Source organism: Bos grunniens, chromosome 10 (genome assembly GCF_055505025.1).
Source record: "Bos grunniens cultivar Pamir isolate PY7600 chromosome 10, Bosgru_T2T1.0, whole genome shotgun sequence".
Classification (NCBI taxonomy): Eukaryota; Metazoa; Chordata; class Mammalia; order Artiodactyla; family Bovidae; genus Bos; species Bos grunniens.
Window position 1 is genome coordinate 52,146,417 of NC_141174.1, and position 24,810 is coordinate 52,171,226.

At 37.5% G+C, this 24,810-nt stretch overlaps 1 protein-coding gene across 19 annotated transcripts in view; it reads left to right on the plus strand.

Moving 5' to 3' along the window:
• RNF111 (ring finger protein 111) overlaps positions 1-12,827 on the plus strand; it is a 96,179-nt gene extending 83,352 nt beyond the window's left edge. For 5 of the 19 annotated variants that reach the window (XM_086321236.1, XM_086321239.1, XM_086321237.1 and 2 more), the window contains exons 9-14: positions 1,258-1,410; positions 2,629-2,755; positions 6,802-6,894; positions 8,132-8,227; positions 9,262-9,389; positions 11,174-12,827. In XM_086321236.1, the coding sequence (XP_086177362.1) occupies positions 1,258-1,410; positions 2,629-2,755; positions 6,802-6,894; positions 8,132-8,227; positions 9,262-9,389; positions 11,174-11,291 (715 nt within the window). In that variant the 3' untranslated portion in view covers positions 11,292-12,827. The remainder of the gene's footprint in view (positions 1-1,257; positions 1,411-2,628; positions 2,756-6,801; positions 6,895-8,131; positions 8,228-9,261; positions 9,390-11,173) is intronic. The other 14 variants (XM_086321241.1, XM_086321244.1, XM_086321250.1 and 11 more) reach the window with 3 other exon arrangements.
• Positions 12,828-24,810: the final 11,983 nt, after the last annotated feature.

Genomic DNA, 24,810 nt, shown 5'->3' on the forward strand with positions numbered 1-24,810 from the left:
TTCTAACCAGAATGTCTTATCCTGAGTTGTAGGTGCAGACATAAAAATTTTATAAAAGGTTATTTCATATGAAAAGACTATAAAAACAAAAAGAACTTTTTGTTTTCTTTGCAAAACTCAGGATCTGATGTTCTAATTTGGGGCAGTGTACTTTGTTGGTCTTATTCTGCTTGCCTATTAAAGTTATGCAGGAAAATGGCTACACTGGTTCATCTATATATTGTCTGTAGCTTCTTTTACACTACAAAAACCAAGTTGAGTAGTTACAACAGAAACCATGTGGCCTATAGAGCAAGCAATATTAAGTATTTGGCTCTTACAGAATGTTTGCAGACTCTTGATTTAATCAATAATCTGGCTCTTGTTTAACTTCTTTCTTTAGTTATATAATTTAAGGTTATATTTACAATCTGTGACTATTTCTGTCATTTTAATATAGTAACTCTTTATAAAGAAAGTTGCCAATTAATATTTCTATCTTCCAGTATCTAGAAAATTACTTGTTCTGAATCCTTAAGGTTAAACATGAAAAATCAGTATATGTGTTTGAAACTAGTAGAAAATAAGAATTAGACTATAAAAATGAATCCCTAGAACTGTTTTCTCTCAAGTGCCATTTGTTTAGAACTTTATTATCATTTGCATTTGTAAATTTGACAGACTTTAGAAAGAGAAAATAGAGTAAGCTGGACTGATGAATAAAGAGTGTGAATAGAAGTAATACCAGTTTCCCAGATGTGTTGACATGTATTTGCATGTGTTTGAAGAAAATGCACAGGTTAAATTTTTTTCCTTAGAAGTTTTTTTGTTTTTTTTTACTTAGAAGTTTTATCCATTAAAATGGATGAATATTATTAAAGCAAAAAGATGAAGCAAGATAGTTTCCATTTCTTCTGTTTTATATGTTTATATAAAACAACTTCCTTGTGTCTATAGCATATGCTGGAGTATTAATTTTTAAAATTTTATTTTCATTTAGTTCCTGTTATTCTATTTAAAATATCTGCCGTATAAAGATTATAAAGATACTGTTTTTTCCCTTGGATGATATTTGGATTGGAGACATTGAAATAAATGAGTAGTGAGAATTTGTGGGACTATGGTTTCTTGATTTATTGTTAATCATTAAGTTATTTTATATTGCATTTTATAATTTATTGTTACAGAGTTAATTTCAAGACTATAGATGTTTATAATATTAATACTAGATTGTTTTTTTCTACATTAAGAAATAACCAATTATTCAATTATTTCCAGTGGTCTTTTTGTGTTCTGTGTTTCCAGGCGGGCACATGAACGCCCCCCACCCCATCCACATAGGATGCACCCAAATTATGGTCACGGGCATCATATTCATGTGCCTCAGACTATGTCCTCACATCCTCGACAGGCTCCAGAGAGATCTGCCTGGTCAGTATCTTATTTATTTCAGGGCTGTGATCAGTTTCTTGTGGTAGAAAAGGTTGGAAGAGATACTTTGTAGGGGAAGGGTAATGTGGGGACTTGCCTGGTGGTCCAGTGGCTGAGACTGGACTTTCAGTGCAGGGAGTCTGGGTTCGATCCCTGGTCAAGGAACTAGATCTCACATGCTGCAACTAAGAGTTCGCATTCCGAAAGTAAAGATCCCACATGTCACAACAAGATTGAAGATCCTGAGTGTTGCAACTAAGACCTAGCACAGCAAATAGCTAGATATATAAATTTTTTTTTAAGGATAATACAGAGAAACTGAATTCCAGCTTAGCTGTGACTCACTGTCTCTGGGTGAGTCATAAGAGACTCGGGGAGGAAGGAGTAGCAACTTGAGTTCTAGGGCAGGGAACCCTGTCAAACTGGAGTAGAACTTTTTTGTTGTTGTTGTTTCTCAGAGATTGACCATCAAAGTAAAAACCCTAAATTTTTCATATCTTCTTTATCCAGCACCTCCACCTTTGTACTCACATTTGCTGTACCTCCCTTAACCCCTGCTATTGACAAGGGAGATCCAGCCTGGATTCTCCAGGCTTGAGTTGTTTCCTAGAGAAATGGAGGCAAATTTGCATTAATTTTCTTTCTGAATCTGTTGTCTGTAGGTAGTTATTGAGATCTTGATCCACAATGACTTTTCAGACAAAATATAAAATGAGAATAAATAAATGAAGATTTGATATTTACCAGTTTTACTTTCTAAAATGTTGTTTACCCTTGCTTTATAAGGTATAGAAATGTTTACTCTTCGAATTATCCTTGATGCCAACAATCCAGAGGCACTATCCAACAAACAAAAGACCTGGAAGCAACATTCATATAAACCAAAAAAGTAAACTCAATTGTATGTGCTTCTCATGAAAAATCAGACTTTTAGATTGGAAGGAACCTTAGGGCCACTCATTATATGTCCTTCCTTTGTAAAGTGTGAAACTGGATACAAATGCCTTGCTCCTCATGGTCACAAAGTTGAACCTTTGAATTTTGGTTTCTAAAATGAACTTGAAATTATTAGGTATATCTTTTGGGCTAAATTATCTTTTTACTCAGCTAAGATAAGAATCTTCAGATGACATTAAAAAATGTAAACATACTTCTGCATTTCTGTTGATAATAGACACTGTAAGGATGTCTAACATTTAAAATGTTCTCCTTTGTCAGGGAACTGGGAATTGAAGCTGGAGTAACTGCAGCTACTTATACACCTGGAGCATTACATCCTCACTTGGCCCATTACCATGCACCACCTCGGCTTCATCACTTGCAGTTAGGAGCTCTACCTTTAATGGTAAAATAGGAAGATTTCAAAATTCTGACATAGTTGCCTTCAAAAACTGTTCTTCCTTTTCTAAATTATTTTTTGGAAATATTTTTAATGTATTAGTTGTTAATAGGTGTTTCAGTAGAGGATTAGAATTATTATTATTAGATTTAAATTGTGCTATAAGAAGGTATTAGATACAGTAAAATATGTGTTTGTAATGTTACATATATTCTTCTTGATGTAAAAAATGACATTTTTTTCCTTTTATACCGACATGATAATCTTTATCCACTTTTAGTGAGATATGTGCTTTATCATCATAAATGGTAATGGGTCTGTTCTGATGCATTCATACTTTATTTTCTGATCAGTAGAAAGACTATACTAATTCTCTGTAACTGATTTGAGCAGATTCAGATTTTGTTGATACCAGTTTGAGTTCTAAAGAGCAAATTCAGCAAAAATTGAGTTTGCCTTTCACATAATACGTATTGTGTTATAGAGAGAAGTGAGTAGTTTTGTAGGAGTAGAAGTATTGCAGAGAAGGTTTCCAAGTTACACATGCAACTTCTAAGCAAGCTTTGGAATTGAGAATGGTACTCTTAAAGTGGCTACATCATGCAAAGAGCTTTCAAATAGCATAAAAGCACAGGGAAATCCAAGTTGCTGTTTCTAGATCTTAGGGGTGAAGGTCACTCAGCAATGAAATATGTGCCCTGCCAAGAAACTAGAACTTAGGCTTCATTGAAAGAGGAATGTCTTGATCAGATTGTACCTAAATAGACCATCTCTTCAGTTGTGTGGAAAATAGATTTCATGGTGGAAGCAAGGACACATTATAGTAGAAGAGATGAAAGTTGATGAATGCTTGAACAAGGGCAGTGGCAGTTGACCTAAAAATGATGGGCTCTGTTTGAGTAATATTTAAGATGATTCCCAGATATCTACTTTGGTTGTTAGGTGTATGGCGCTGCCGTTCACTAATTTGGAGAATATTAGATGAGGATTTAGGGAAGGGGTTGCTGCTGCTGCTGCTAAGTCGCTTCAGTCGTGTCCAACTCTGTGCGACCCCACAGATGGCAGCCCACCAGGCTCCCCCATCCCTGGGATTCTCCAGGCAAGAACACTGGAGTGGGTTGCCATTTCCTTCTCCAATGCATGAAAGTGAAAGTGAAGTCGAGCAGTCCTGTCTGACTCTTTGCGACCCCATGGACTGCACCCTACCAGGCTCCTCCGTCCATGGGATTTTCCAGGCAAGAGTACTGGAGTGGGGTGCCATTGCCTTCTCCGAGGGAAGGGGTTAAATGAGTTAGATTTTGGACATACTGAATCTGAGATATATGTGTGTCAGGGTGGACTGTCCAGTAGGAAGTTGGGTTTATGGTCTGGATCTCCAAAGAATAAACTGGTCTTTGAGTTAAAGAGGTTGTGATCTGTCAATATAAAATATTACATGTGTCATATGTCTGTCATATTACATGAATCCATGGAAGAGGATTAGATTTCTAAGAAAAATGTGCAAAGGTGATGAGAGATTGAAAGAACCTTGGCCAATAATAATACTGTATTTAAATGATAATACTATATTTCAGGGCATCCTAGGTGGCTCAGTGGTAAGAGGAACCTGGTGGGCTACAGTCCATGTGGTCACAAAAGAATCAGACACAACTTAGCAACTAAACAACAACAATAAGTGTACTTCAAACAAATAATTCCAAGAATTGGCTAGGGTAATTGAGGAGAAACAAAGTTAGAATAATGTCAAAATAATATGGTCAGTAGTGTTTCATCACAAAAAAGTAAAGTTTGAAATATGTTGAATGCATTTGGCATTAGAGTGGTTTTTGGCAGCTTTTGTCAAAGTGATTTCAGTAATGGTGAGGGATGGAGGTTGGGGTGCCTCTTAGATCACAGTAAGGTAGGGAAAGTTAAAATATGTGGAGATTAAATATAAACTACTTGCCTTATAAACTTGGCTGTGAAGGGAAAGTGGGAAATAGCATTGGCATTTGGTCCAGGATTGATTCTTCCTTGGTGGCTCAGATGGTAAAGAATCTGCCTGCAATGCCAGAGACCTAGGTTTGATCCCTGGGTAGGTATAGTCCCCTGGAGAAAGGAGTGGGTACCCACTCCAGTATTTTTGCCTGAAGAGTTCCATGAATAGAGGAGCCTGGCGGGCTCTAGTCTACGGGGTGGCAAAGAGTCGGACATGACTAAGTGACTAACACTCTCTCACTATTAGGATTAAAGAGAGAACCTGGGTTTGGAGAAACTTGAAGGTAATTTCAGGTTTAAGACAAAACAGTGGTAGCATTAGGGAGGACTTGTTTGAAGATATACAGGAAAAGGGTGGGTAGCAGTTAAGGATGGTCCAGGTTGGGGAAACAAGAGAAAAGGGGAGCAAATGATAGAGCTCACCTTTGGGTAAGAGAAGGAGGAAGCTTATCCCTAAAAGTTAGAGAAAGGAGGCTAGGGAGGGTTACAGGAGACGTGCAGGTTTAAGTAATTTGGAAGGCAGGGGTTCCTTTCTGATTTTTTCATTTCTCTTGGAGATATGTAGAAAGATAGGTTATCTGCTTAGAGCTGGATACTATTGATCTTGATTATAAGGAAAGTTGCAGATACTTAAATAATGGACTATTGAAAGGGTAAAAATTATTGCTTATTTTAAATTCTTTTCCATGTGTGAACTGTCTTTTAAAGCTGTAAAACATGCTAGAAGTGTATTATGATTTAGTAGAAGCCAAATAATTCTGGAGATTTGTTTATAAAAATGCAAGAATGGTCTTAGAATATCCCTTTCCTAACACTAGGGTCAGCTCTTGTTATTCATGGTAGTTAATGTACTATAGAGTTACTGTGAATGCTGGTAAAATAGATAGTGAACCATTATTCGCAGGGTAAATACAGCCCTAGGTTATTGCAAGCTTCCAGTCCAACAACCAATGCATAACCTTGTTTAATGTATTTTTCTGTCTAGAGACACCTTATTTGATATTTACTGTTGATTCATTGACATTGAGCACATGGCCATGCTCATGACACCATAACTCATGCCTGAATGAAGCTTATGTACACGTATTTTCTCCATAAGGCACATCACAGCCTTCTTGCACTTAGGAACCCTAGCTAACAATTAAGCATTATGTTTGAGGATCAGTTTAAACAACAAAATGACCTCTGAAAAGTACAAAAATGTGAAAAACATTGCACTTAATACATTGCAAAAAAGACACTTGTTTACAGTGTAAGAACTGAAACAAGTGGGCAGGGTCTTGTTCTTCCTCAGCTGGGAGCACATACTGGGTAACTCAGATTTTTTTTGCTGCTCTGTGCAGGTCTGTGAATGACTTGTGAGAGCACAACTATTGATTTTGGAGTTACAAACAAATTCTGTCAAGTAGGTGAGCTCACAAATAAGATTGTGAAGGTTGACCTTAGCTAATAAAAAATTAGAAACTGTTAAACCTTTCACTAATAGAACCAAACCAAAAGAGCAGCCAAAGGTACCTTTGGCTATTTGGGAGTTAGAGAAAGGGAAATAAAACTTTTATCCTGAAATTAAATTTTGTTAGAAAATTGTATGCATTTCTGTTTCTTAATACTGTATAATAAAGCTCTCTGAAATTGACCACCTTTTTTTTTTAATATAAATTTATTTATTTTAATTGGACTAATTACTTTACAATATTGTATGAAATTGACCAGATCTTATGAAAATTTTACTCTGTATATGTTTAGGCTACTAAGAGCATCATTCTTGGGTTTGAGTATTCTCTACTTAGGATTCTTTGTGCAAAATAAGTCAAGTAGAAGAGAATCTGTTATCTCATGAAACTGCTGTTTCTGTTTTTTTCCTTCTGATGATAATTTAAAAGTTATTATAAATGAGATCACTTTTGAAGAGGAACCTGTTAACAGAATGCCTTTTTTGGAGTTATGTATACTTCCTGAAGTTGATTTTTTTGAGAAGCTAGATGGAGAAAATTGAGTATCTGAATTATTCAATGGTAGCAGTAAAACTTGAGCCTGTTCTTAATTCGTTTAGCTTACCAGTTCTCTTAAAATAGGTTCCTGACATGGCAGGCTATCCTCACATTCGTTACATTTCATCAGGCTTGGATGGAACATCATTCAGAGGTCCTTTCAGGGGCAATTTTGAGGTACGTAATAGCATTAATGAAGATATTTGCCATAGTATCTGTATTGCAAAAAGACAGTATGTGTAATATTAATAGTTACAAGTATAGGATTGCTGCAGTGACTGAAGATCAAAAGGCAGTAACACATCTATATTGCTTCTAGGGATTATTATAGAAAGATTTATTAGTAATATTAATCTTAGCATCAGAAATTACCCAAATATTGAAGAAGAGTAATTGAAAATATCTAATAATAGAAGAATGTAGGAATTTATTAAATAAATATAAATATCAGATAAAGAACCATACCATTAAATGTGCGAGAAAAACCTTAATGCTTTTTTTTTTTTTTTTTTTAAATAAATGCAGTACGTGGAACTGTGCTCAATGTTTATGGCAGCCTGGGTGGGAGGGGAGTGTGAGGGAGAATGGATACATGTATTGTATGTACCAAGTCCCTTTGCTGTTGACTAGAAACTATCACAACATTGTTAATTGGCTCTACCCCAATACAAAATAAGAAGTTTAAAATTTTTTAAATGAACTAGACGTATATGCTTTACTGAACCCAAGTGATACTTGTAATACATTAGAATTTAGTGATAACATTTTTTCTATAAATCTACTCTTTGCAATATATCTGGGAAATAAGTACTATCAGTTTTTTGACTAGTACATTGTTTTTGATAGTTCTGATATTCTCCTGGGTAGGTGAATATAATTTATTTAACCATTCTTCTAGAAAAACATTTAGGTTTTTAAAATATTTTTTCTACTATAATCAATGCCTAATGCTTTTTGACTAAGCTTAGTTTTTAGAGAAGCATTGCTATAGAAAAAGAAACCTAAGTAACTCAGTTTTTTGCTAAATATCTTTGAATTTTCTGGAAGAACAGATCATTTAAATATGATTAAAGTTTTGTTTCTTCATGTCAGTTTGGAAGTTGGAGTCAAGAATTATTGTTTGACTTGTTTCCCTATTTTCCTGCAGTGACTTCATCTAGATGCATACATGCTTACTGACTTACATAGGATCTGTGGTAATACGCTGCTCTAGTCTACAAAGATAACTTTGCCATACCACTTCAGTTAGCTGAAAAATAGTTACAAACAGCCATTTGCCTTACCATATATGGGTTTTTGAATACTCTACATTGCATGTTTATAAATATGGTACTTTATTGCTTTTACAATACTGACTGTGCAGTTCAAGGAATAATAATACTGGCTTTTAATACTAGTTCTTCTTCTTCTTCAGGAACTTATTCATTTAGAAGAAAGATTAGGAAATGTCAATCGTGGAGCATCCCAGGGGACAATTGAAAGATGTACATATCCACATAAATACAAAAAGGTAAGCATTTATTCTATGAAACATCTACATTATTGTTGAAATGCATAACATTTAATATCATGGACTTTTTTCAAGTTTATGGAGTCTATCAGCTACATTTTTTTATTATTAAAACAATATATGCATATGGTTAAAAAATCTAAAACTATAAATTGAAGTCTGTTACTCTAAAGATGCTAGTTTTCCTTCCCAGAAGAAAAATCATGCTTAAACATTTCTTAGGTAATCTTCCAAGTATTTTTAATAATGTGCATATGTATATATTTTTTCTTCCACTTTTAAAAATAACTCAAAGGAGATAATATGCATACAGTTTTTGTCCATTTTCTTTTTATTCCATATCAGCACCTACAGATGACCCATATTCTTATTAATAGCTTATACAGAATTCCATCCTATAGTGGTACCGTAATTTAGCTAGTCAGTTGTTTGGATGGGAACTTAATTGACCTACATTTCTTATATTCTACCCTTATATTCCTTATGTAGTGTTACATCTAGAAGATGTGGAGTAGGCATGTTAAATAAATTTCTTTCAATAAACAACGTTCTATACTATAGAGACTAATGAAGTTTGAAAATGACTGTTCGTTGTATTTTTCACCCTTTTCCTAAGAGTATTAATGGGGTATTACCATTAAATGTAAGTCCTCTCAACTGTTTAAGCTAAATATTATAACTGGCATTCATTTTTGAACATTATCTGAAACATTTATTAATGAAACAAAGTTTATCTGACTGTGCCTCATGATGGGACAGAATAGTGTATATGATCCTGATTATATATACTGGGTTAGAAATGATAGATTTCAGACTAATGAATATCTGTTACTTTTAATTTTGATGCTGATTATTTAAGGGTCTTACGAGAACACTTCATTGATAATAGTCACTTAATTCATCCTTTAATTCATGGCAGTTTTATCTGGGAAATATGTTGTGGGTGAATGTATGGTTTTGTTTTGTTTTGTTTTGTTTTTCAAATAAACACAAACTTTACTCAGTTGTTCAATAATGTCATCTCTACTAACAAGGTAACAACTGATTGGTTCTCACAGAGGAAACTGCACTGCAAACAAGATGGGGAAGAAGGGACTGAGGAAGACACAGAGGAAAAATGTACTATCTGTTTGTCTATTTTAGAGGAAGGTGAAGATGTGAGGTAACTAAACACTAATTATCTAAAATTCATTGTCAAAACTGGACAAGAGATTTTATTTGAGGGAATTCTCTTGTCGCCCAGTAGTTAAGACTCTGCACTTTGAGCTGCTGAGGGTGCTGATTCAGTCCTTGGTCGGGGAACTAATCTCCCACAGACCTGCAACACAGCCAGAATAAGAGGAGTTTTATTATAAAGCAGACCAGAAACCAAATAAAGATTACTCCTAGCATACCCTGTTACCAGTCTCTGATATGTAGAATTGTCTTCTAATAGTGAATAAAACAGTGAAAAGATTAAGTTTCTGTATTAACATCAAAGAGAAATATACTACCTGCTTTAGGGCCACACCAAGACTTGGCCAGGGAGATTTTGTGGTCAGTATTGTCTTATTTGAATCTTATAGGATGGAGAACTTGAGAGATGAGAGACTTTGGAGGCCAAAACATGTATATTAATGTTTCTCCAAAGCTTAAAGAGAGGGATCCAGATTAGCTCCATGCAGTTTGTTTTACATCATCATTTGTAAAGTGATCTTGTCCTAAAATTTCCTCTCAGTTTGTAGACTGTTTTCTTCTTGCACCTATGTGATTTAGAAAATGTTATTATGCTAACCAAATATTTTAGACTTTTCTTTTTATAATCTGTTAAGTAACTGTTTTGTTCCTATTCTGTTTTTTCTAATGTAACATAATCCCATATGAAGCAAGTTCTATAACATATATAACAACTGTATCCTATTTCGTCAGTTGACTAAGAAAAAAAAGTTATAAACTTTTATTGTCTACTATATCACATAGAAGGTTGTTTGAACACTGTATTTCCAATGAAGATTTATAAATATAGATAATTGTTTTTTACAGTATTGACAATACTGTGCAGAGAGTAATTAGAACACCTCTTTTTAGCTGTTTTTACAAAATATGAAATCTGAAATGTACAACAACTCAACAGTGGTGGAAGTTGAAATTGACACTTAAGTCAGTAACCTTTATTCTACCGTTAGGTTTGATATTAGCATGTTAGTGCATGGAAGCTTTATTTATTTCTCTATTTCTAATTGATAGTGTACTGTACTAAAGCAAACATAGCTGTTTAATCTGCCTTTAAAAGAGTAGCATAGTACGATAGAACATGAAAATGACCTCATGAAACAATATTAATAACCTTTAATCAATCATGCACTTTGATGTGTTAAAGAGATCCTCTAGACCGAAAATAATATTGTATATTAAGACATTCCTTAATTAGTATGATATGGCTGCTGTGTGTTTACAGAATTCTTTTGAGAGAGAATTAAGTGAGAATTTTTTGGGAAGTGCTTCATAAATACAGTGATTTGATATTAAAAATATATTTACAGTATTATGTTGTGGGGAACATATTGCCAACTCCAATACATTGGCAGCTCATGTATAGAAACAAAGCTGGAATAATTATTACTGTAGTTGTTCTTAAAATTCTTGAGGTCTTATATAATTTGATTCTTTAGCTGTGACAGTTAATTATCTTGTATTATCACCAAGATAATTAACTGTCACAGCTAAAGAATCAAATTCATATAATTTGATTAATTATATATTAATACATTACATTGCCCAAAGTATTAATTTAATGTAGGTATATAATCTTGAGTAGGGAGGGGTTTTTTTGTTCTTTTTTAACAGAAGAGAAAATGTTTAGTAACTTCAGACCATTACTGAAGTATTACATGTATCATTTGTTTAAATGCCACTGCACTTGTCATAAAATTAACTTTTGCTTTTTGTTTTGTTTACTTATAATAGACGCCTTCCCTGTATGCACCTTTTCCACCAAGTGTGTGTTGACCAGTGGTTGATCACCAATAAGAAGTGCCCCATTTGCAGAGTGGACATTGAGGCCCAGCTGCCAAGTGAAAGTTGACACCATGTTTCAGAACTCTTACCCTCCCTCTCATTCCCACCCTCCTGGTACTGCAGTCAACCAAAGATGGCATGACTTACCTGCGCAGATTCGGAAGCCTTGAACTTAAGAGTGCTGGCTCTGCTACATGGTACAACTAATGCTAGACCTACAGTTTATGTATACAGTTGATTTTGATGTATTTATAAAAGCTTTTTTTTTCTAGATTTGACATTTTTCCTGTATCATTTTACTGTATTTTTGCATGGTTCCTTGTATTGCATTTCTTTGCACATATTATGGGCTTGTGACCCTGAACTTGCAGGCAAGATTAGCTGCTTTAGTAAGTAGGATTTTGTGGTCTTTTTGTTTTTTACATAGTACCGGGTCTTGAGAATTATGAATTTTTTTATCCATTACTAACGTTTAATTTAATCAATCATGTACTTTAGTTTAATGTATAAAGATCCTCTAGAAAATGATAATATTGTGTATTAAGACATTCCTTAATTAGGACAAAATGGCTGCTGTATATTTACAATATGGAGTTCTGAGTTCAATACCATCCTTATTACCGGGAACAGAATACAAACCATTTTCAATCAGATGCAGGTGGTACTCACATCACCAGAGTGATCAATAGAATTCTTCTTGGTGTATCCTTTTCCTTTTAGCACAATGCAGATAGAGTTGAATATTAATACCATACATTTAGACTGCTGTTCCTATTGTATTTATCTTTTTCCTCCATCATTTAGGACTTTATTTCCCAGATTCAATTTTTGCTGCTGTGAAACAGCTCTGATGAACACTAAATATTAATTTCAATTAGCTGGATTGTATATACTTGCAGATTTAACAAAATTTTAGGGAAATTGAAGAAGACATGTAGAATTTCATTCAGTCTTCTGCTAAGCACGCATAGTAAAGATATCTGCTTACATTGATTTTTGTAAACACATTTAGTCAGGATTTAGAATTGCAGTCATCGGCAGGTATCTATGCATTCATAGAACTTCTAAAGGTCCCAGAATCACTTTTAAAGGGATTTTTATTAGTTTAAAGATAAATAAAGTCAGCTGAATCTACATGTCTCTTGTTTTATTTCTCTTTAAGCTTGAAAACAGTAAATCTGCAGATACTGTGAGGCAGAAATTATACTGTCAACCTACTGTTGCTCTGGTTTTAGACTCCCACTTCATACATTACCAAGAGTCGATCACTGATTTAAAATTTTTAATTTCTATAGTTAAGATTTACTGCATAATATAGAATATTAAAGTTAAGTTAATGTACTAACATTTCTCTTTTGGAGAAAGTTTTAATCCACTTCAGGATGCATATTATCAAGATACTTTCATATACAGGATAGCCTAATTTTATTTGTCTAAATATGCTTAATATGCCCCAGATTGCAAATGCATCAGTCAGTAACATCACTGTCTGTATGTGGAAGACATGTTCCCATGGATCATATGTGAAGATGTCGATAAGCTTGCATTAAGCCACCTGCTTTGTAAGTGGATTGATTAATAAATAACTTATATTTCTATTGTCTTTGTGTTTCATAATTCATTTTTATAAAACTGCCTATATTGAACATTATGGGATTCAAAAACAGTGATCTCACTCAGGTTGACATTTGCCTAATTTTGTTTGTATTCACTCAGTTATGGCTACTTGCCCTTTTTTTGTATTAGTAAATGTTACACTGAGTAATTGTCAATATCAACATGCTTCAGCATGGTATGTGTTAGAGATCATGGGTGGATTATGGTTAAGAAAATTGGATATAAAATAATATAATTAATAAGAATACTAGCAGCAGTTGTAGAAGGGTTGTGGGAGGGGTGGCAAGACAGAATGAGAGAGAGAAAGAGAAACTTTGCCATCTTACTGGGGAGAAGAGCTAGTAGCCCATATTCTGGTAGCCTAGATGTAGGACTTTACCACTGGAAAACCAATGGTCCAGGCCAAGGGATAAGATGGGGAGAATTCTATACAATGGAGTCCTCTTGATGCTCCCCAAAACACAAATACATATAGATTTCTCTATTTTTTATATTACATCAGATTTAGATGCACAACTACATTGTTGATTTGTTTAACATTTGCTACTGATTTTTAAAAATATAGACTTATCATTACTTTAAAATTTACTTTATGCGAGTATTTGTGGCATATACCTGAACTATGTAGGAGCTTATTAAGCTACTACAGTTAGTTGCAGGAAAATGTGATTAGTGTTGAACCAAATATGGAAGGAAATTTTTAGTATTTTACCTTGTGCTTTGTTTTGGTGTCTTCCATATCCTGCTACATTTTATGTCAAAGTGAAACTTTCAGTGATAGCTATCCAAATACTTTAAAATTCTTTTGTCAGCAACTCCTAATGTTCATTTTTCTCAATATGGAAGTGATAAAGTGATACTTGAAGCATTTTTCTTATCTGGTGAATTTTAGCTGCTAGCGTGTTTCATCATTTGAATCATAACAATTTGACAGGAAACTAGCTCTGTTTTAAAAATGCTATTAACATCTGTAACAGATTAAAATGTTGACTCCGTGGACATTTCATTATTAGTTTTTCATAAATGAGAATGACTTAGTTTTGTAGAAAATGCATCTTGATTTTTTAAAATTTTTGTTTTATATTGAAGTATGGTTGATTTTCAATGTTCTGTTAGTTTCAGGTGTACAGCAAAGTGATTCAGTTATGTGTATTACATGTATCTATTCTTTTTCAAGTTCTTTTCCCATTTAGGTTATTACTGCATCCTGATTTCTAATTTAACTTCCAAAACCTCTGGAAACACAGTAAATTTTCTTGCTTATTCAAGACTTCACATGTCACAATATTGGATGTATTAAGGTTGAAATATTTTCTCTCAGTTATAGATTTCACTCATTTCCTTGAAATATGAGTTATGTCCAAAACATGTTTCTTTTAAGAAAAATAAATGTTATCAATTCTGTGGTTGTGCCTTCTGGACACAATCTCATTTCTCTCCTCTGTATCCTATACAGATTCACAGGCTACACAGTTGATCTTTTGAAATTTTGAAAAGAATATAGTCTTTGGTGTCAGACAGACTTGGGCTTTGAATCGTGTAACTGTAAAAAACTTAAGCTTTCTGAACTCCATCATTCTTACCTATAACAGAAATAGTTTATTAGAATTGAATGAGATGAGTATAAAGAGCTTTGCATATAGGATATACTTAAGAAGTAAGTTCTCCCAATGCTTGCTCCGTCCCACCCCACCACCCAGATTCGCTTGCCCTTGATAACAAATAATAGCAAAGGCAGGTGCTGGACCATAGATCAGTGTTTACTGCAGTCTTTCTCTTACGGGTCCAACCAACTGATGACTAGATAAGAATGAACAATCCTTTTCAGCCCTTCTCTGATAGGTTGGCCTTTTTTCCTCTACCAGAGGAATGGAAGATTCAGAGCACGTGTGCTTTCTTCCCTTTGCCTTGAAAGCACATGAGGCACATAGTTGCCCATAAAAACCATCTAATGCTGTGTTTTAGGCTACTGCCAGTGGATCAGAATTGGCACAGAATATGAAACCATTCACCCTTCCTGAGCTAAAAGAAAGTAAATATTATGGAGAAATTAACAGAATTCCTCAATCGCTCCTAATTTTTCCTATCAAATTGTGTTATATAGAGATCTGGTGCCCATTAACCATTAACTAAGCACACTACTGAGCCGCATATGTTGTATTAGCTGCTTGGATCACAATAAACTGTGGAAAATTCTGAAAGAGATGGGAATACCAGACCACCTGATCTGCCTTTTGAGAAATCTACATGCAGGTCAGGAAGCAACAGTTAGAACTGGACATGGAACAACAGACTGGTTCCAAATAGGAAAAGGAGTACGTCAAGCCTGTATGTTGTCACCCTGCTTATTTAACTTCTATGCAGAGTACATCATGAGAAACGCTGGGCTGGAAGAAACACAAGCTGGAATCAAGATTGCCAGGAGAAGTATCAATAACCTCAGATATGCAGATGACACCACCCTTATGGCAGAAAGTGAAGAGGAACTAAAAAGCCTCTTGATAAAAGTGAAAGTGGAGAGTGAAAAAGTTGGCTTAAAGCTCAACATTCAGAAAACAAAGATCATGGCATCTGGTCCCATCACTTCATGGGAAATAGATGGGGAAACAGTGGAAACAGTGTCAGACTTTATTTTGGGGGTCTCCAAAATCACTGCAGATGGTGACTGCAGCCATGAAATTAAAAGACGCTTACTCCTTGGAAGGAAAGTTATGACCAACCTAGATAGCATATTCAGAAGCAGAGACATTACTTTGCCAACAAAGGTTTGTCTAGTCAAGGCTATGGTTTTTCCTGTGGTCATGTATGGATGTGAGAGTTGGACTGTGAAGAAGGCTGAATGCCGAAGAATTGATGCTTTTGAACTGTGGTGTTGGAGAAGACTCTTGAGAGTCCCTTGGACTACAAGGAGATCCAACCAGTCCATTCTGAAGGAGATCAGCCCTGGGATTTCTTTGGAAGGAATGATGCTAAAGCTGAAACTCCAGTACTTTGGCCACCTCATGCGAAGATTTGACTCATTGGAAAAGACTCTGATGCTGGGAGGGATTGGGGGCAGGAGGAGAAGGGGATGACAGAGGATGAGATGGCTGGATAGCATCACTGACTTAATGGATGTGAGTCTGGGTGAACTCCGGGAGTTGGTGTTGGACAGCGAGGCCTGGCGTGCTGCGATTCATGGGGTCGCAAAGAGTCGGACACGACTGAGTGACTAAGCTAACTACGCTTTATTTTTAGGCTGAGAGCTATGACTGTGTAGAAGGTGTAGGTTTCCAGGGGAAGCTTTTGATTAGCCCAGACAAACTGTATGTCTCTTGTAATCCTTTATCATCACTACAGAGAATGGTTTACTTCAGTTCAGTCGCTCAGTCATGTCTGACTCTTTGCGACCTCATGGACTGCAGCATGCCAGGCTTCCCTGTCCATCCCCAACTCCCAGAGCTTGCTCAAACTCATGTCCATCAAGTCTGTGATGTCATCCGACCATCTCATCCTCTGTCATCCCCTTCTCCTCCTGCCTTCAATCTTTCCAAGCATCAGGGTCTTTTCCGGTGAATCAATCCTTCACATCAGGTGGCCAAAGTATTGGAGTTTCAGCTTCAAGCATCAGTCTTTCCAAAGAATATTCAGGACTAATTTCCTTTAGGATTGACTGGCCTGAACTCCTCCTTGCAGTCCAAGGGACTCTCAAGAGTCTTCTCCAACACCACAGTTCAAAAGCATCAATTCTTCAGTGCTCAGCCTTCTTCACAGTCCAACTCTGACATCCATACATGACCACTGGAAAAACCATAGCTTTGAATAGACAGACTTCGGTCAGCAAAGTAATATCTCTGCTTTTTAATATGCTGTCTAGGTTGGTCATAGCTTTTCTTCCAAGGAGCAAGTGTCTTTTAATTTCATGGCTGCAGTCACCATCTGCAGTGATTTTGGAGACAAAGAAAATGAAGTCTCTTACTGTTTCCATTGTTTCCCCATCTATTTGCCATGAAGTGATGGGACTGGATGCCATGATCTTCGTTTTTTGAATATTGAGTTTTAAGCCAGCTTTTTCACTCTCGTCTTGCACTTTCATAAAGAGGCTGTTTAGTTCCTCTTTAGATCTGAGTATCTGAGGTTATTGATATTTCTCCTGACAATCTTGATTCCAGTTTGTGCTTCATCCAGCCTGGCATTTTGCCTGATGTAGTCTGCATTGTTACATAAGCAGGGTGACAGTATACAACCTTGATGTACTCCTTTCCAAATCTGAAACCAGTCTGTTGTTCCATGTCCAGTTCTAACTGTTTCTTCTTGACCTGCACACAAATTTCTCAGGAGGCAGGTAAGGTGGTCTGGTATTCCCATCTCTTGAAGACTTTCCACAGTTTGTTGTGATCTACACAGTCAAAAGTTTTTGGCATAATCAATAAATAAAACAGAATGGTTAGATAACACTGATTTTCATTGTGTGCTACTCCCAAGTCAGTTTTACCTTAGGTGGCAATATGCAGTATGTGTCTGGGGTGGGTGGGGAGACTTTGAAAATGAAATTCTATAGATTTTTACTGATCTATTGTGTTATTTAGAAAGAAAGAGTTTGGCTTCTCCCAAGGCCTATGTGGCTGGTAGAACAGCTCAAGACACTCAGGTTTCCAACCTGGCCCATAGTATGGGATGCTCCAAACCTTTTATCCTAAGGGTTCTGTTTTTTAGATTCTCAAGAGCCTCTTTAAGAAGAGTTTTGACAAGAGAACTGGAAGAGATGTGGTAGTCTCCCAGCTTGCCCTTAAAAAGGGATGGATGTGTTTATTGAACTATCTAGACCACCATTCTATTAGTATTTGCTTAGAGAATAAGTTATGATGTTCCTAGGGTCCTCCTTTACTGTTAGCTACACATGCCCCCGGAGAAGGCAATGGCACGCCACTCCAGTACTCTTGCCTGGAAAATCCCATGGATGGAGGAGCCTGGTGGGCTGCAGTCGATGGGGTCACTAGAGTCGGACTCGACTGAGTGACTTCACTTTCACTTCTCACTTTCATGCACTGGAGAAGGAAATGGCAACCCACTCCAGTGTTCTTGCCTGGAGAATCCCAGGGATGGGGGAGCCTGGTGGGCTACCGTCTATGGGGTCGCACAGAGTCGGACACGACTGAAGAGACTTAGCAGCAGTAGCAGCAGCACACATGCCCCAAATCCCAAAGCTTTGTATTACCTTCTATTGCTTGGTAACCATAAAACTGAGTGGCTTAACCTCAAACATTTTAGTTTCTGTGGATCAGGAATTTGGAAACAGCTTAGCTTGGTGCCTCTGGCTCAGGATGGCTCATGAAGTTACAGTCAAGGTGCTAGCTGGGGCTGCAGTCATCTGAAGTCATTACTGGGTCTGGATGATCTCTTTGGAAGATGGTTCACTCACATGGTTGATGATAGGAGACTTGGTTCATTATTGGTTGTTGGCCAAGAGACCCCACCCCACTTCCTTGTTATAAGGGCCACTTCATAGGGCTGCTCAAATGTCTTCACAGCAGGGTAGCTGGCTTCCCCAGAGCAAATGACCACAGACAGAGCAAGGAGGAAGCCACAGAGAGATTTTTCATATAGACTGATGTAATATTCTCATTTCTGCCATATTATATTCATTAGAAGCAAGTTATGAATTATAGCCTCTACTCAGAAGGAGTTGACTGGGTTCCAGCATTTGAAGGAAGGTATAGCAAGAATTTCTGTACATATTTTAAAATACTACAGTTAGTAACTGTCTTATGCCCTATATCAAGACTCAGTCTCCAGACCTTGGACTTCAGTCAAGAAATTCTGTGAGACCAGCTCAGTGCTTCCTAGGGCTCTCAGTTACCTCTGATCCACGGTTCAGCACTAAGTAAACTGTGCCCTCAGAAAACAGCCAAATGCAAGAACATGGCTTAGGCACTAAAGTTACCTGTGTGAAAAAATTTCCAAGAATAATGTTTTTGAGATTCAGCTTTTACAAATAATTGTAAATCTTACCTATTTTGCTATGTTTTCCTAAGCTGTGACACCATAGTAAGCAATAAGATACAAGACTATTCCAGCAAACAGAAAAGCTTATTTGATCTAAGGATTGAGAATACTGCCAGGTAAATATATCTGTTACCTGTTAACGTAACAAACCACACCAAATCTTAGTGACTTAGACACAGAATTTATAATTGCTCATCGTTTTAAAATGTGGGCAGAGCTGGGCGAGGATAGCTCATATCTCAGTGTAGTGTGACTTCTGTGTTCTTCATGTGACTGCATTTATTTGGGAGCTCTACTGGGATGCAGTGTCTGGTGTGGCCTGCCTTCAATGTCTGATGCTTTAGTAGGGTTGGCTGGAACAGCTGAAGACTCACTGGGCATTTCTCTCTCTTGATGTGGTCTCTCTAGTGAGGGATAGCTAGAGCTCTGCACATGGTGGGTCAGAGCTCTAAGAAGAAACCTCCAGGCTTCCTAAGACCTCGGTCTGGAACTGCACAGTATCATTTCTGCCATATTCTGTGAGTCAAAGCAAGGTTACGGGAAATAGACTGTGTCTATTAATAGCAGCAGCAAAAAAAGAATTATGACCATCTTTAATTTATCACAGTGAGATAAAACAAGTGCTATTGCTTTGTTAGAATTCCTAGTACAAACTTCCTGAACATGTTTATTTTTCCCCCCAAGTCGAAGTTTAGCATATGTGGTGGTGGTTTAGTTGCTAAGTTGTGTCTGACTCTTGCGACCCCAGGGACTGTAGCCTGCCAGGCTCCTCTGTCCATGGGATTCTCCAGGCAAGAATACTAGAGTGGGTTGCCATTTCCTTCTCCATGGGGATCTTCCTTACCCAGGAATTGAACCCGGGTTTCCTGCACTGTAGGCAGATTCTTTACCAACTGAGCTACGAGGGAAGCCTGACATATGGAGAAGCCATATAGGCAAACAGTCTATTCTCTGAAGTGTAATCATGAGAGGAATCAGTGGTGGAAGAATTTTGACTTCCTTATGCTGGTATTTGAGAAAAAGAAATTGGAGATAGCTAGGTGCTTCTTCTTTTCTTTGACAGCCCTATCTTTGTGTAATTTAGAAATTCTTTCTGCAGTGTTCTTGATAGATGGTTATTGTGATAGTTAATTTACTGGTCAGTTTGACTGCACCATTGAGTGCTCAGACATGTGGTAAAACATTGTTCTGGGTCTGTCTTTCAGGGTGTTTCTAGATGAGATCAACATTTGAATCTGTAGACTGTGTAAAGCAGTTTGCCCTCCCTAATATAGATGGGCCTCATCCAATCGGTTTAAGGTCTTAACAGAACAAAAAGACTCTCCTCTTCTCCTCCCATACCCCATGAGTAAGGGAGAATTCTCCTCTTCACTACTTTCAAGTTGGGACATTGATTTTCTCCTGTCTCTGCACTCAAACTGAGACCCAGGCTCTTCCTGGATTTCTAGTCTACCAGCCTTTGGGCTGTGCCTACTCCATTGGCTCTCCTGAGTTTCCAGCTTGCAGACAAGATTGCAGGACTTGTTAGCTTTCATAATTGTGTGGGCCAATTCCCTGTCTATCTTTCTGAAGAATCCTGACCAATCCAGTTATGCCTGTAGTTATATTCTTCCAGGGCTGATGAGGTCACCACTTATTGTAGAAGCACATTTTTTTTTTTTTTGGTAAAGTGTTGAAATCATTAGTTATTTTAAAAAGTCATTAATTCTTTTCCTTTGTTAAGTGTTCCTACAATGTAGGACCCTATCCTATATTTTGGAGCAGTGTAAAAATAAGTGGTTTCTTGCTATATGCTAGGTCTTCAGATACTATAGGACAGCCATCTTGATTTATTTGGGTCTTTTCCAAGTGGAATATCCTTAGAACCCTTTTGTTTAAACTGAATCATAAGCCTCTTATCTATTGTCACCATTTTTCGGGATATTTCTAGTGGTAAAGAATCTCCTCCCAATGCAGGAGATAAAAAAAAACAAGAGACAGGTTTGATCCCTGGGTTGGGAAGATCCCCTGGAGCAGGAAATGGCAACCCACTCCAGTATTCTTGCCTGGAGAATCCCATGGACAGAGGAGCCTGGTGGGCTACAGTCCACACACACACACACACAAAATGATACCTGAAAGTGATCATCACTCCAGATGTGACCTGAGCATTAAAGAAGTACAGAATTAGCCTGAACTTACTCATGCTAATGAGTTAGGTCTTGGAATAGTGGTATTTTCTAAGGGTGCACAGGTTTCCTAAACAACAGGTGTGAAAATGTAAAGAATGAGTTGAAAAAGGAATACAAACCGAAGTGAAATGAGACATCGTCTTCACTCTCTCTACCTTCTGGGTGAGAGTGGGATTGGCTCTCAGGTCCCAGTTGGCCTGCATACCCCACAGGCACAGTTTAGCCCAGCTTGGGGTTGGTTAGTGAAAAGAAAGCTTGATATCCCAGCTGGGACATTCTCTGCCTTCTGTAGCTCCTCAAGGTTTCACCAAAGCTGATTAGGATATGAGACAAAAATTGGAGTGTCTTACAATGTTTATCTGGAATAGCAGAAAAGAGAAAATGCATGAATAATTGAACAGCATAGTATTAAAACTTGAGTCAGTGGTTTACTGACCATTGACTCAAGGGACCTCATTTTTATACGCACCTTCTAAAGATGAGTAAATTATACTGTTATCCTTTCATGGACCTTATACTTTAAGCACCATGAAGGCAGGAACTCAGGTTTGTTTGTTTGTTTCAATCTTTTGACAGCATCACACGGCATGTGGGATCTTAGTCCCCCAACCATGGATTGAACTGCAACCCTTGCATTGGCAGCACAGAGTCTTAACTACTGAACCACCAGGGAAGTCCCAGGGGTGCAGTTTTTAAATGACCACCCTTTTTTCCTTCTAATTAGCATGCACAGTGCCTTGCTTATACAAGGCATTTAGTAGATTAAAAGAACAAACAACAACAAAAAAGCTTGGATAATCCACAAGCTTGAGGTCCAGATTTTAAAGAATCCTTTTGAGTGGAGGCTTATAATAGAAAGGTGTTTATTTCTACCTCTCGGTCTCCCTGCTACTGAACAGACAACAGACTGGGACATAACCATACACCCTGCCAAGCCAGCAACAGATTCAGTTCAGCTCAGTTCAATCTCTCAGTGTGTCTGACTCTTTGCAACCCCGTGGATTGCAGCATGCCAGGCCTCCCTGTCCATCACCAACTCCCAGAGCTTGCTCAGACTCATGTCTATAGAAATGCCTCTCATACCTGTTTTCATTTTTTTTTTTTCTCTACATTCATACAAATCAGATTTTTAGTTGCATGTCAGCTAGGAAAACTTTTTCCATAGTCCATTCTTCATGCTGGCCCAAGGGGCAGCTTTCTAAAACAAAGTTCTAAGCAAATCATCATCCTTCTTCAAAACTTTCCTTGGTTTCTCATTTTCTGGGTCTTTAGCGTTTAGCAGCTTTATCTTTCAGTTCAGTCGCTCAGTAGTGTCTGACTCCGTGACCCCAAGGACTGCAGCACGCCAGGCCTCCCTGTCCAACACCAACTCCCAGAGTTTACCCAAACTCATGTCCATGGAGTCGGTGACGCCATCCAACCAACTATTCCTCTGTAGTCCCCTTCTCCTGCTGCCCTCAATCTTTCCCAGCATCAGGGTCTTTTCAAATGAGTCAACTCTTCGCATCAGGTGGCCAAAGTATTGGCGCCTCAGCTTCAACATTAGTCCTCACAATGAACACCTAGGACTGATCTCCTTTAGGATGGACTGGTTGGATCTCCTTGCAGTCCAAGGGACTCTCAAGAGTCTTCTCCAACACCACAGTTCAAAAGCATCAATTCTTCGGCGCTCAGCTTTCTTCACAGTCCAACTCTCACATCCATACATGACCACGGGAAAAACCATAGCCTTGACTAGACAGGCCTTTGTTGGCAAAGTAATGTCTCTGCTTTTTAATATGCTGTCTAGGTTGGTCATAACTTTCCTTCAAAGGAGTAAGCGTCTTTTAACTTTATGACTGCAGTCACCATCTACAGTGATTTTGGAGCCCCCCAAAATAGTCAGCCACTGTTTCCCCATCTATTTGCCATGAAGTGATAGGACCAGATGCCATGATCTTAGTTTTCTGAATGTTGAACTTTAAGCCAACTTTTTACTCTCCTCTTTCTCTTTCATCAAGAGGCTCTTTAGTTCTTCACTTTCTGCCATAAGGGTGGTGTCATCTGCTTATCTGAGGTTATTGATATTTCTCCCGTTAATCTTGATTCCAGCTTGTGCTTCTTCCAGCCCAGCGTTTCTCATGATGTACTCTGCATAGAAGTTAAATAAATAGGGTGACAATATACAGCCTGACATACTCCTTTTCCTATTTGGAACCATTCTGTTTCATATGTGGTTCTAACTGTTGCTTCCTGACCTGCATACAGATTTCTCAAGAGACAGGTCAGGTGGTCTGGCATTCCCATCTCTTTCAGAATTTTCCACAGTTTATTGTGATCCATGCAGTCAAAGGCTTTGGCACAATCAGTAGAGCAGAAATATATGTTTTTCTGGAACTCTCTTGCTTTTTCCATGATCCAGTGGATGTTGGCAATTTGATCTCTGGTTCCTCTGCCTTTTCTAAAACCAGCTTGAACATGTGGAAGTTCACGGTTCGTGTACTGCTGAAGCCTGGCTTGGAGAATTTTGAGCATTACTTTGCTAGCGTGTGAGATGAGAGCAATTGTGCAGTAGTTTGAGCCTTCTTTGGCATTGTCTTTCTTTGGGATTGGAATGAAAACTGACCTTTTCCAGTCCCATGGCCACTGCTGAGTTTTCCAAATTTGCTGGCATATTGAGTGGAGCACTTTCACAGCATCATCTTTTAGGATTTGAAATAGCTCAACTGGAATTCCGTCACCTCCACTAGCTTTGTAGTGATACTTCCTAAGGCCCACTTGACTTCACATTCCAGGCGTTTGGCTCTAGGTGAATGATCACACCATCGTGATTATCTGGGTCGTGAAGATCTTTTTTGTACAGTTCTTCTGTGTATTCTTGCCACCTCTTAATATCTTCTGCTTCTGTTAGGTCCGTACAATTTCTGTCCTTTATTGAACCCATCTTTGCATGAAATGTTCCTTTAGTATCTCTAATTTTCTTGAAGAGATCTCTAGTCTTTCCCATTCTATTATTTTCCTCTATTTCTTTGTATTGATTGCTGAGGAAGGCTTTCTTATCTCTCCTTGCTATTCTTTGGAACTCTGCATTCAAATGTTTATATCTTTCCTTTTCTCCTTGGCTTTTCACTTCTCTTTTCACAGCTATTTGTAATGCCTCCTCAGACAGCCATTTTGTTTTTTTGCATTTCTTTTTCTTGGGGATGGTCTTGCTCCCTGTCTCCTGTACAGTGTCATAAACCTCCATCCATAGTTCATCAGGCACTCTGTCTATCAGATCTAGTCCTTTAAATTTATTTCTCACTTCTGTATAATCATAAGGGATTTGATTTAGGTCATACCTGAATGGTCTAGTGGGTTTCCCCACTTTCTTCAATTTAAGTCTGAATTTGGCAATAAGGAGTTCATGATCTGAGCCACAGTCAGGTCCGGGTCTTGATTTGCTGACCAGATAATCAACCAGATAATCAATCAGATAATCATCTGATTTCAGTGTTGGCCATCTGGTGATGTCCATGTGTAGAGTCTTCTCTTGTGTTATTGGAAGAGGGTGTTTGCTATGACCGGTGCGTTCTCTTGGCAAAACTCTATTAGCCTTTGCCCTGCTTCATTCTGTACTCCAAGGCCAAATTTGCCTGTTACTCCTGGTGTTTCTTGACTTCCCACTTTTGCATTCCAGTCCCCTATGAAAAGGACATGTTTTTGAGGTGTTAGTTCTACAAGGTCTTGTAGGTCTTCATAGAACTGTTCAGCTTCTTCAGTGTTACTGGTCAGGGAATAGACTTGGATTACCGTTAATTACTTGGATTACCGGTAATTAGTTGGATTACCGAT